Source organism: Simochromis diagramma, unplaced genomic scaffold (genome assembly GCF_900408965.1).
Source record: "Simochromis diagramma unplaced genomic scaffold, fSimDia1.1 OVJJ01000321.1, whole genome shotgun sequence".
NCBI classification, from domain to species: Eukaryota; Metazoa; Chordata; class Actinopteri; order Cichliformes; family Cichlidae; genus Simochromis; species Simochromis diagramma.
Window position 1 is genome coordinate 9,114,598 of NW_024386772.1, and position 12,474 is coordinate 9,127,071.

Genomic DNA, 12,474 nt, shown 5'->3' on the forward strand with positions numbered 1-12,474 from the left:
TACTTCTATACTCATTTTTAAAACATTAATCTAATCAAGCATCTGGCTGATATGTGTAATAAATAAATCTTTTGTAAAGGAAACAGTTAAAATCTTTGAATTGCTGAACTTTCAAAATAAGACGCCTTGTTATAAAATAATAAGCAACGAAGTACAGTAAAGTCAGCAACTATGATCTTAAAAATCCTCACTGGTCCCCAGCTGTCACTGGTAACATTAAAGTTTACATACTGTACTCGATAATAAAATATTTTTAAACAACTTGATCACACTTTTTGGATATGAACACTGAGCTGTGCATTTATTTAGCGCCCAATCACAACAACAGATGCTTTAAATGCAACTACAGCTGTCAAACTAGTACAACAGCATATTAAGTTTCAAGTTTAATACTGAAGTGTAGCAAACTGGAGGTACAACTGAAAAGTCTAAAATATATTCAATCAAAGCCATTAAATTATCAAATCAAGGACCGCTGAGGAATCCCAATAAACGCCTAAGACCTCAAACAACCTCTTTAGAGATCCATGGACATCAAAAATTGTTGGCGGAAGGACACTGAGTATCTTTGAGAAATTTCATACCCCACAAAAGACTTGCAGAAACAACCATAAAAGTCCCTGCAAGAGGATGTCACCAAATAAACAAATACAAAAAAAAAACTATATATAATCATAATGGTACTGTAACCCTTGTGAATGTGCAGTAAATATGTGATGAAATAATTATTCTTAATTATAACTTAATTTTAAGTTATAACATCTGAAAAAGAATAGTCTACAACATTCAAAAGTGTTGAGATTCATAACTAAAATTAATACATGCAAATTTAGTAATAATTACTTGCAAACCTTGTGTATGTTTCATGTAGAAACAGAAATGTAGAAATGCCACTATGTTACTGTCGTAGCCCCGTTGTTAGAGTAGTTTTTGTAGTATCACTGTGGTCTATGGGTATTAAAGATGCTTCCCATACCATAATATGATACTGACTGCTGAAAAGCGAAGAAACCATGTGTGAAAAACATAGATTTCCAGTAACAAAACTGTTAATGTGAAACAGTGTTAAAAATAGTAAACACATTACTACATGAATTTACATTGTAAGACCCACAAATAAAGGATGACCAGGAGTGTAGGGAGAAATATTTAATAGAAGACAGTGTAAATAAATAAAAAAATTGCCTATCTAATCGGTAAAAAACAGTTTCCAGCTCTGTAAAATAACAAAAGCACATATATTTTAGTAGTTACAGTGTTAATGTGCTGCAGGTTGTTTACAATAGTGCAATTTCATAGATACAGTAGATGGAGATTTCTACAATAAATGCAAACCACAGAGGTGTATACATACAAAACATTTGGTCTTCCACAGAAGCGCATAACAGTCAAACGAGGACTTGTTTACGCAGTCATAATATATTCAGTTATCTATCTATACTGTAGTATGATAGTGAATGTCGCAGTTTGAACATGCCTGTGTGAGTAAACGAGATGGCCTGTCTTTAGACAGTGCTTCTGTGATAAACATCTGATGTGACTGCAGTGCTTTTCTAAGAGTTCACAGTTTTAAGAACACATTTAAACATCCCATCGAGTCAGTCTCTCCCACACATTATGAGCTCAATCATATCAAACCTGGACCTCCACAAAAAGCAGCCCACCAACTCTCTTTATTGAACCCTTATAACGAGAGATGGGCAGATAAATGTTACGACTTGAGGGAGAAGGAATGTCAGTTATTTGGTCTGTTGATAACAAAAGAAAACTCCCTGGGACTATTTAATAACAAAGTCTGGCAGTGATCACTACCAGGGATTAAAAAAAATCTCACAAATTAAATAAGTCCATGACACAAAACAGACAACCTAAGCCTGTTCAAAAGCAGACACTCGAAGCTAAAGAAAAACAAACGTAAAACAGTGCACTAAAAACTAAAGGTAAAGTCAGATCAGGCTCTGAGAGATTACTTTGGGTGGATAACTGTAAAAAGCTTTCTTTAAACGCTGCCATCTTAGAGCCTTGCTCCAAATGACAATGTTTACAGAGCAGATAACCTTCCTGCATAAACACCAGAGGGTTTTTTTTCCCCCAAAAGAGGTGTGAGAGTGGTGGGGATGGTAGGGCAGCGAAAGAGGTGACAACTTACTGTGTGTGCATGGAGGGACTGGAAGGGGGAGGGGGGTGTTAAGACATGACTAGGTGGCCAAGAGTGATGAGTGTAAAATAACGAGCTAGATGAAGAAGAGGACGGTGTGTTTGTGTGTTCCTGCTACAGTTGGTGTGCAATGCAGTGGGGGGAAGGGGGGACAGACGGTATGAGATGGTGCTAATTTTAAAAGCTTGTTGCTTTGTGTCGCTTTGCAGCTTTCTGTGGCTCAACAGTCGACTTTGCGGAAACTCGACCTACTGTAGGAGTTCCTGCAAGAGAGGGGGGATAATTAGTAGGAATACTGGTAAAAAGATTTTTGTCAAAATCAAAAACATATTTTAGCAAAGATGTGGTTCATTTTTATTTCATTTGAGCCAAAAAAAATGCCATCCAAGGAGTGTGAAAGTTGTCCCACTAAAAGCTTACATGGCTTTGAGTCAGCATTGTGGTTCCAAGAATAATAATGATAAACCCCTAATGTAATATAGCGGACCAATGGAGCTCAAAGTTTGTGTTAATATTGAAATTTCTGGGATTTTACATTTCTCTCTGTGCTGCAGCATCGGTCTGGCAGGTGCTGTTGACTGTAACTGTTTCTGATTAGAAATCAGTCCACATGCAAACACAGATGTGCAGCCAGAAGATGATGAAAACCAAAAGTAACATGTGGTGATAGTTTCCATAGTCAAACAGGCTACAGCAGTTCAAGAAGTGCATCATCTTTTATTAATGACTGTGGAATAAAATGTGACACATTTGAAATCACTGAAATGTGTCTGCATGTCTGCTCACTGGTGACATGCAGAGCATATAGCCTGAAGCATGACACAGTTTTACGTTCCTCTTATGTTAGCTTGATGTGCTTGAAGAAGCAGCATGAGATCATTTTGTGCGTCTCTGTGCGTAGGCGTGTGTGTGTGTTATTAATGTCTCAAGTTACCGTTGTGTTTGCAGAGTCGGAGCTGGTAGGGTTCTGTAAAGCTGGGGGATCTTGCGGTTGATGAGAGGACCCAGAGCTTCTTTCAGTTTATGATAATTCCTTTCTAGCTCTCTGTGGTACTCTTTCTGATCTGGCCCAATCAGGGCTTTATTCTTCCTCAGGGCATCTTCACACCTGCACAAAAAAGAAAGACACAGGGAGTTGGGATTTGTTTTTATTGGCTACACAACAGTCTTTGTCTGAGACGGAGATCATGTCAGTACCTCTTAGCGAAGTCTTTAAAGCAGAGGCGCAGTTTGTTGTGATGACGAAACAGCTTGGGGTCATCAGGAATGTCGGCGAGAAAGACCTGCGCCACCTCAAGGGGGCCCTGTTAGGGGAGACAAACAGTTACATATTAGCTGAGGAATTTCTGCCACTGCTTAAAACACTAACCCAGACTTAAAGCTCTGCTTTGATGTTATTATTATTCCAGGGGGACCAGCATTTCAATTATTTTATCACCTGGTTGACAGTGGTGCCCACACAGCCCTGGAGCACCATCTGAAGCATTTTAGAGTCTGCGGGGTCTTGGTTTGTGGCGAAAGCGAGCTCCTGAGTCTTCTTCTGCATATCTTCAATCGCCACCTCGATGGGGACAAGAATAATCTGGAAAGCCAAAGATGTAACAATGAACATACATCATAATGTCTACATTTATTTAAAATCTGATCCCTCCAGTAGAGACACCCACCTCCTCCTTGTGGATAACATTGATCCGTGTCTTGATGTAAGGGAAGGCGTGAGACGTTGTCAGGATGGTTTTGCGTTTGTACTGCTCGTGCAGGTCGCCGTGAGCGCGGCCGTCCAGAGTGAAGGGAGTGCAGTACATGAAGGTACGCAAGTTGTAGTTCTTGTCAAAGTAGGTGATTCTTTCCTTCAGCTCATATGTGTCAAAGTAGGGCTCGACATAGGTGATCTGCAGGTAAGCCTGAAAAAGTCAGCAGTACAGTTAGACATTTTTAAAATATACATATTCTTTAAGCAACAAACATACACATCTCTTTACCTTGTTGGGATCGAGTTTGTTTTTGTCCACTGGGTTGGAGTCTTTGATAATTTCGACCACCTCATCCCCAAATTTCTCTGAGTAGAACTCCTGTGGGCCAGAGGCATTCACCTTTAGACATATGTTCCTCATAAATCATTAAAGACATCTTTATTAACATCAGGAGGAGTTAACATGCCTCAAGTCTGTGCGATATCTCAGCTAACTTGGTGATCGATGGCTCCTTGTAGACAAATTCTTGCTCATCCAGATCTCCGAAGCGACAGCCATAGAAACCCACTCTGAAGTAGGTCCCAAACATTCGCTGAACACTAAAAACAAGACAGAAAAGTTAAACGATTAAAGAGTGCAGAGCATGAGTGAATTAAAAGCAGCTGATAGAGAGCTTACGTGTTAATAGTAGAAAAAAAAATACCCCGTTTTAATTCATGGACTCATTATCTGACACTCCAAAGACTTGAAATGAAGATTTTTTTTCTTCACAAACTAAAATGTTTAACTGACTGGCCTGTTTTTATTGAGGACTCAACAACCCTGAAACCAAGACCAAATCTGTCATACAAACGTTAGCATGCTGTTTTTCTACTAGTACATAAATGCTGAATGAATGAATAGAAACACAAAAACAGGAGGAACAGCATTATGCGACACTGCAGAATAAACTCACCACGAGTGATGTGTTGTACAGAAATGTTAGCGAAATAGCCGTTTAACCATTAGAAAAAATGCAGTAAAAAGTACTTGGTAACAGTGTGATAACAAAGTGTCAGTAACTAAGTAACTATGCAATTATATGCTAATTAGGGGTCATCATAGTAGGCAGCCATATGGAGGTGTTAACACAGCCTAAAATGTGAAATGTAACTAGAAATCTATCTGAATAACCAGAGTTTATTTTTTTCCCCAATCATGATCCATGGTTGTTATACTGCTGTTGTATTTATGCGTTATCCTATTTAACTTCTGTGCCTGATTTTCTGTTAGTGAAAAGGTTTGGTTGATGTTTGGAAATTATATAGTTATTGGATGTGGATATTGGTGGGGCCAATGACTGTGTCCTTTCCTGAGGGCCACCCTTGTAAAAAGAGCCAACATGGCCACCGCCTACCACAAAGGATCATTTACTTTCTTCTCTCTCAACCGGCCACACCAATGAGCCGCCTTTTCTTTGTAAACGTTTTCTCTTGTTTAGTTGTTTTGGGGCTGAAAGCTGTTTGGTTTTTTTCTTTTAGTTAAAACAGCTGGTTTGTAAAATGCACACAGATTTTTTTTACCCTGACACTAATTTATATTCCTGTGTTTGCAACACCAGTGATGAAAAACAAAACAAAACAGCATTTACTCTTTGTTAACGCTTTGTTTCAGTGGCTGCTTTGGATTTGGGAAAACAGATGCTTTTCATGTTGTGGGAAAATACAAATTCATGCTCAGAAGTAGTTTTATTACAGCAGGACTGCAGCACAAATTAATTAATACTTGTCTTAATTCTACTCAACCAAGTGATAAAGTAAGCTTTGCATCACTCACCAGTGGCCATGTTATTGACACAGGAGTGGAGAAGAAAACAAGCCAAGGGGAAGAAGAATAACATTGTCAACAACAACTGCTGAATGTTTTACTTTAAATTAGATGCTCTTAATGTCAGATTAGTTTGTTACCTCCCATCCTGAACTCTGGAAAAGATGAGAAAAGAAATAAAGCACATAAGAAGGGAATTAGGATAAAGATAATTAGCTAGAAACGAATTCCTTTGTGGATTGCTGGTGATTTCAGGATTAAGCTGTCAACTCACTTGGTTGTAGACTTTATTAAAGGCATCTTGTAGCTTCCCGTGGACAGTAGCCAGCTTTTTAAAGTCTCTGTTGGCTTCATGGATCGGGAGCAGAATCTTGTACACTTCATTAATGGCCTCATACATGCCGGCCTGCAGTTACAGCACAATTAAATAGAGATTTTAACACAAATCATGTTAATGCTGGAACCTTGTGCTGTTTGTCAGTGAATGTGAGTCATACCATATTAAAAGAAGCAGCTGCTTGCTCGAGAAGCCCCACCAGGCCAGACTCACTGAAATACTTCCCAGCACAAATGCCCTCCTCCTCTGGAGACAGAACATCATCGGATACTGCCGACTCCTCTAATATGTTGGATGAAATATTCTGTAGTAAAAACAGACAAAACAGAATAGGAAAAAAGTTAACATCTGGTCATACACCCACATGTTTTATATGTCTTTTAAGTAAAAGTTTCATTTAGGCCTGAGTCACACAGGTCTAGACACCCATTAGTGAAGATCTAGTAACCACAGGTCACAAGAGTCTCAAACCGGGTGGTGAATAGTTGCTGGAGGTTTCTGGCAGTCACTGCAAATTCAATTGCTAAAACTCAACTCACACAAGTCCAGAGACCAGTCAGCCATCACCTGGCAACGACAGGTCATTTGGGAAAAATTTGAATTCTCTACCCAGTTAGTGACTGGTTGCTGGAGGATTCTGGCAGTTTCAGTTTCAAACTGGTCACAAAGAGGTATACAGTGCCTCAGTGAAAGATTACAGTTGCTTTGACTGTGAGCAGATTGTCGCGGTTGCCCGTAGTTTGCATGGAAAACATCTCCTTGTCAGATAACTGCCAACTACTTTCCAAGCTGTAGTGAAACAGTGAAAACTGTAACACGCACCAGACAAGGAGACAAATTTTTGTGCCTTTTGAAACATGTTGGCTGCAGTGTTCAGGCAGGTATCAGGAGGTCACCGACTGTGACCGAGGCATTAGACTAAAATCATTGTGACCTAGCCAACTATTTGTAAGTAGAAAGATTTAAACAGCATACACATTGACCTGAAATGTGACACAACCAATGGGCAGGTAGCGACAATCCTCCAGCATGTTGAGATACTCCGCTACCAGAGCTGCGCTGTGGACCAGACAGTGGGCTGCTTCAGCATGATTCCCTCTCTCTGAGTGCTTCCCTGCCATGTTTTGAAGCCACGTTAAGCGCAAGTCAGGGGAGTTCTGGTAACCTTTAGCAATCCTGAAAAGAGAAAACACTTTAGGTTTTATTTTATTTTTGATTCACAGCCACTCTGATGGTCATTCCAGTACCTGTACATTAGGTCGATAAGCATCTCTGGATCGTGCTGATGCTCCTTCATCTTCACAGTGTCAGTAAGAATCATGTGCAGGTTGAACACCAGATCCTGGACCTGCAGTTTCAAACATACATATACCAAATGAAAAAAAATTTCTTACCTGTTCCACCAGCTTACCCGTTCCACTAGCTTCAGCTCAAAAACTGTAAACAAGATGATGGTTGCTGTCCACCTGCTCTGGGAAAGGTGTGTCCCGCAGCTCTAAGTCCTCTTCGGCATATGTCAAGATTGTCTTGAGAGACCGACGAAGATGCTCTTCATTAAAGTTCTGCGATGTTCCCACCAGTGAGGACAGAGACATGGTGACCTGCATCTTTACTCGTGCAAAGTTCTACAAACAAAAACGTAGCCCAGTGTGACTTACAACATCAATAATAACAATGGATTCATTTATATATCGCTTTTCGAGACCCTCAAAGTGCTTTACAATTCCACTATTCATTCACTCTCACATTCACACACTGATGGAGGCAAGCTACAGTTGTAGCCACAGTTGCCCTGGGACAGACTGACAGAAGCGAGGCTGCCTTATCACCAGTAGGTGGTAGGTGAAGTGTCTTGCCCAAGGACACAACAACCAAGACAGACAGAGCTGGGATCGAACTGGCAACCTTCCGGTTACAAGCTGAGCTTCCCAAACCTGAACCACAGTCCCCCATTACAATCTTGAATTACGGTATAGATGCATTTTGCTGACATGTCGACAGCTATGAAAGAACATCAAAGTATTTCACAGATAATGCAACATCTTAACATACATTTCCAATCTCGAAGTTCTGTCTCATGAGCAGGTAAAGGGATGCAGAGGCGTGACTTCTGACAGAGCCGACACTGCTGCTGCAGTGACGCAGGAGACGCAGGCACAGGTCTGCACAAAGCTCCGTGTCCTCCTCAAACAGCATCTCTGGGAACTATACACAAAAACACACAGCGTCACTTCGTACAGTTCACCCCGCTGCCACCAGAAATCAAATATGGCCCACTTGCTTTACTTTTCAATACAAAAATGTAACACAGATGTCATCAATAAAAATGAATAAGCAGAATAATGCCAAATAGGAGTAAAACTATTAATACCAAAACATTAATTATTTGTGTTAATTCATTAATTTGTGATTTTTTTATTTTTTTGCTGGAAAGGACAATAAAAAAAAAAAACTGAAAACTTGTGTAATTGCTAAAAACAAACTGCACTTACTTTGAAAACCAGAGCTCTCTGTGTATTGAAGCAATGCTGCAGAAAGAGGGCGCTCTGGTTTCCTGCCATGCTGTGAAGAAGTACTCTCAGCACTCCACCTAAAACACTTTCTTTCAACTCTGATGCAACCACAGTCTGAAAGAAGACAGGCACACAACAAGCAAAGGATGTTTACATAGGAGGACAGCACTGTATGTCAACCACTGGAAAGGTGGCATCTAAACAGATTTATTTAATTCTCATTGTTTTACCTTGACTATAATTTCCAGTGTGTCCAGTACTATGAGAGAGGCCTCAGTAGCTAGGTTTCCATCCACCACAGACTCCTGTTCCACCTCAGCCTTAGTCCTGAAAGGTGTCATTTTACAATCATGTTACACAGAAACACACATTTGACATAAATTATAATCCAAGAATATTTGTAATTTTCACAAGGTGAGCAGAAGAACCAAATCTATATGTCTGTAAAGCACATACTTGTCGACTCTGTCTGCATTTGTTCTCCAGTGAGTTACGTTCTTTTTCCACCTAACGTTCTCCTGGCTGCCATAAGGGCTCCTTTCTGTAAGAGTAAATTTCCTTAAGCACCACAAATATAAATTGCTTCAGGCATGCACGACGCAAACCTATGTTTCTGTTGTGCTTCCCACCTCTGTGACGCCGAACCATCTCCTGACGGGCTCCGATTGTGCCCAGTATGGCTTCTTCAAGTCGTGCCTTCATATCCTGAGACTTTTTAAATGTCAGGCTATTGATCCGCTCCAAAGTCTTCTTCCCCTACAACGCCCACCAAACATCAGAGGACAAATAAATCATAAAAAGGTAGCATACAAATTAGGCAAGTTTACCCAGAAATTTCTCTGAGAGAGAAAAAAAGACTATTAAAAGTGGATAAAAGGGAAAAAAACTGTAGAAAGCTGCTAGGAAATGGACTTTAGAAAGGCAAACAATTTAAAAACAAACACATAAAAATAGCCTTCTGTCCTATTGATAATTTATAGAGTAAACACAGCTAAATAGACTACTGGGTGATTTTGGAGTGCTATGCAAACAGTAATGGAAAATACAGTAGTAACCCTGGATATGATGTCTGAAGTCCAAGTGCCTCAGTGTACAATGCATTATGTATAATGTATCATATCAAATATACTTTTCAGAGACAGAAGTGAGGGCATTCTCAGCCAGCAGTAACTGACCAGCACAGATCTGTTACATGCTGCCACAGACATCATTTTTGCAGTAATGGTTAAATTAAATCTAATTTTTAAATAACAGCTAATTAAACCATGAACATTAACTCATTGCCTTCATAAAAACCCCATCAAACAGGAGAAAAAGAAGGAAAATGAAATTTAATCAATATTTGCTCTGAACTAGATTTCTTTGAAAAAAAAAAATCAATTTAGAGGAATTTAGCATCTCCCTGAATGAACTGTGAATCTTGATGGTGCCCATTTATTATACCTTGTATTCAAAGCAGGACACACAGAGATGCAGCAGATCTAGCAAGCGGTTGATTTGCAGTACAGACAAATCTGACACCCAGCGCTCCAGGAGAGCTGCATCTGCATTCTTCAGCACCCACAGGAAACACACCAGCAGAGTCCTACTGCACTCGGCGGACAGAGAGCTGGACTGGCGCCCCGCCTGGTAACGACACGCACACACACAGAAAATCGGTGCCAATCTTGTAATCCACTTGAGTATAGAACAAAATGGCTGTTTAGAGAAAGTTATAGCAAAGGACACAGAGCCACCTACAGGTGAAGAGGAGCAGTTGTTCTTTAGCTAAAGAACAACACGGAAAGAATGCAAATGATATTTAAATGGGCGAGTGTTGTGTGGTGTGACCGTCTGTCAAACTGAAGCAGCAGTCGCCCACACAGAGGCCACTCTGTGACCTGTCAGTCTGTAGGGCTCTGGGGAACACTATGACCCTTGCTGCTATCACTTACCACTGTGGGCAGTGCGAATGGGTTGGCTTTGGCATGCTGCAGAGGGGAGCCAGCGATTGCCATGGCAACAGACTGACTGATAGTGCTGCCACTGTCTGGGTCAGCATCGTCAGCGTGGGTGGATGCATGGCGGACCCGAGAAGGCGAGGAGTCTGCAAGGCAATAAGAAAAGCGCTCTCAGGTACAAGAATACTGCAAATATAACAACATCTTCTCGAGCAGGTGGAAAACCATATTTATGGGCTGCTCATATTGTTCTGCTGACCAGAGAAGTCATAGAGTTGATGTAGCGTCTCCATGACGATTGGGATGAGAGGCAGGTAGAGCTGAGCCATGTGGGCTCTGACTTGAGGGTCCCTGTAGCGAGGGTCTGCATCGTGGCTACACAGCAGGGAGTGAACGGCACTAATGGCCTTTTTATGAAGGAAAAAAACCCTGTGGGTGATAAACAAAATCATCATAATCTTTGTCATCTCTCATTTTATTTCACGTTAAAGTCTGAATCGATGTGAAGTCTCGATCAGCTTGTGAGCAGATACTAAAAACTCACCCTTCACCATCAGGGTCGAGGATGAGTGAGAGCTCAGACAGCAGCAGGCCGGACAGGAAGTGCTGCTGGCGAAAAGGGACGGAGAGCTCAAACATGGTGGCCACGCCCTGGTCTTGCACCATACTGGAAAATGCTGAGCTCTGTGGATACAAGGAGACATAGTTAAGATGACACAGAATTATAGAGAAATGACTTTAAGTGTGGCTGACATTAATGTTATGCAATGGTTTGTGTAGGAACACAGTAGAAGAGTTATTCTCGAATTTTTGATGACTGCAAATTTAAGACATCATTTGTTTATTAAGGAAAATAAACAGCTTTAGTTAGTGTTTGTAGTGTATTTGCTAATTTCATAATTTATGTTTGTATTTTTAAACCAAGAGGAAGGCACATTTTGACCCCAGCGGTATTTCTGTTAAGAAACTCTAGCTATGATGCCCAGAACAGAAGAGTTGGAATTCAAGAAAAATCCTCCCAAAATGACACAATACAGTGTATTGCATTCTTTCCTTGGCTGACTCAAGGGCTGCAAAAAACATCCCCAAGGGCCATGACTGGAACTTTGAGGACACTGATGCTATGAGTATGCACTTATTACAGAGGGAAATTAGCAACATTTCAATTTATCCATTCTCTTTATGTGAATTTTTTTTTTTTTTATAATTCATCTATGATGGATAATGTGCTGTAGTACCTGTGATGTAGTGGAAGAAGTGGAAGGAGAGGGGGAGGCTGGGGGGCTCAGGATTGAGCACGGCAAGTTGAGGATCACATAGTGCTCATGGCTGCAGACAATACGAGTGAAGTCCATCCTCAGAGCATTCAGAGAGCTGGGATTCTGGGCCGTGTGCAACTTGTTGGCAATCTGTTTAACATGCAGTTACATAGAAGATACAATAATGTGTGTGGGAGTCTCTGAGCGTATCAGATTACAGGAAAATAGGAAAAAGTGCAATGGGGACCTGTTTGTAGTAAGAGCGGATGAGGTTGAAGACAAAGCCCCGGTCCATGAGAGACAACAGGTCACTCAGGAAGAAAGCCAGACTGCTATTTAACCTCTCCACAAGCTCCACATCCTGGAAGGGGAAAATTCATGTGAGAGAAAGAGGAAGAGTCTTGGTTTACATTATATTAGGTTGTATATTAGGTTTGAATCAACCAGCAATGCTCAAGCTTTGTATAAAAGATAAGGGAGAAAAATAAAGCCACTATAGTTTTTGTTGGCCAGTGACCTAAATTGTTATAAAGAAATTAATTCAATTTCTAGAATATGGGGTAGCTCTCAGGATTTGGTACCTTGTGGTATCGGCTGGCAATGTCTGCACTGATGGCACACACAAGTGCAGCGATGTCATCCACAAAGCGGTCTGGGAACCGCTGACGCCTGGGAACATCCAGTTTTGAGGTCAGGAATAAGTGATGGGCCATGCTCTTTGTCTGTAGGAGGGGATACATAAGAAAATGGTTTGCAGACCTTAAGTT

The 12,474-nt window shown here is 40.8% G+C and overlaps 1 protein-coding gene across 4 annotated transcripts in view; it reads right to left on the minus strand.

Moving 5' to 3' along the window:
- Positions 1-1,136: 1,136 nt before the first annotated feature.
- LOC120743639 (dedicator of cytokinesis protein 7-like) overlaps positions 1,137-12,474 on the minus strand; it is a 40,504-nt gene continuing 29,166 nt past the window's right edge. For all 4 annotated transcript variants that reach the window (XM_040047342.1, XM_040047333.1, XM_040047357.1 and 1 more), the window contains 25 exons: positions 12,289-12,429; positions 11,955-12,068; positions 11,687-11,857; positions 10,993-11,132; positions 10,708-10,877; positions 10,443-10,594; positions 9,952-10,134; positions 9,138-9,264; positions 8,965-9,049; positions 8,739-8,835; positions 8,488-8,622; positions 8,048-8,200; positions 7,462-7,620; positions 7,243-7,343; positions 6,979-7,171; positions 6,156-6,299; positions 5,933-6,064; positions 5,799-5,813; positions 4,319-4,444; positions 4,141-4,230; positions 3,826-4,062; positions 3,597-3,740; positions 3,356-3,462; positions 3,093-3,266; positions 1,137-2,421 (listed from right to left, as the gene is read on the minus strand). In XM_040047342.1, the coding sequence (XP_039903276.1) occupies positions 2,379-2,421; positions 3,093-3,266; positions 3,356-3,462; positions 3,597-3,740; positions 3,826-4,062; positions 4,141-4,230; positions 4,319-4,444; positions 5,799-5,813; positions 5,933-6,064; positions 6,156-6,299; positions 6,979-7,171; positions 7,243-7,343; positions 7,462-7,620; positions 8,048-8,200; positions 8,488-8,622; positions 8,739-8,835; positions 8,965-9,049; positions 9,138-9,264; positions 9,952-10,134; positions 10,443-10,594; positions 10,708-10,877; positions 10,993-11,132; positions 11,687-11,857; positions 11,955-12,068; positions 12,289-12,429 (3,333 nt within the window). In that variant the 3' untranslated portion in view covers positions 1,137-2,378. The remainder of the gene's footprint in view (positions 2,422-3,092; positions 3,267-3,355; positions 3,463-3,596; positions 3,741-3,825; positions 4,063-4,140; positions 4,231-4,318; positions 4,445-5,798; positions 5,814-5,932; positions 6,065-6,155; positions 6,300-6,978; positions 7,172-7,242; positions 7,344-7,461; positions 7,621-8,047; positions 8,201-8,487; positions 8,623-8,738; positions 8,836-8,964; positions 9,050-9,137; positions 9,265-9,951; positions 10,135-10,442; positions 10,595-10,707; positions 10,878-10,992; positions 11,133-11,686; positions 11,858-11,954; positions 12,069-12,288; positions 12,430-12,474) is intronic.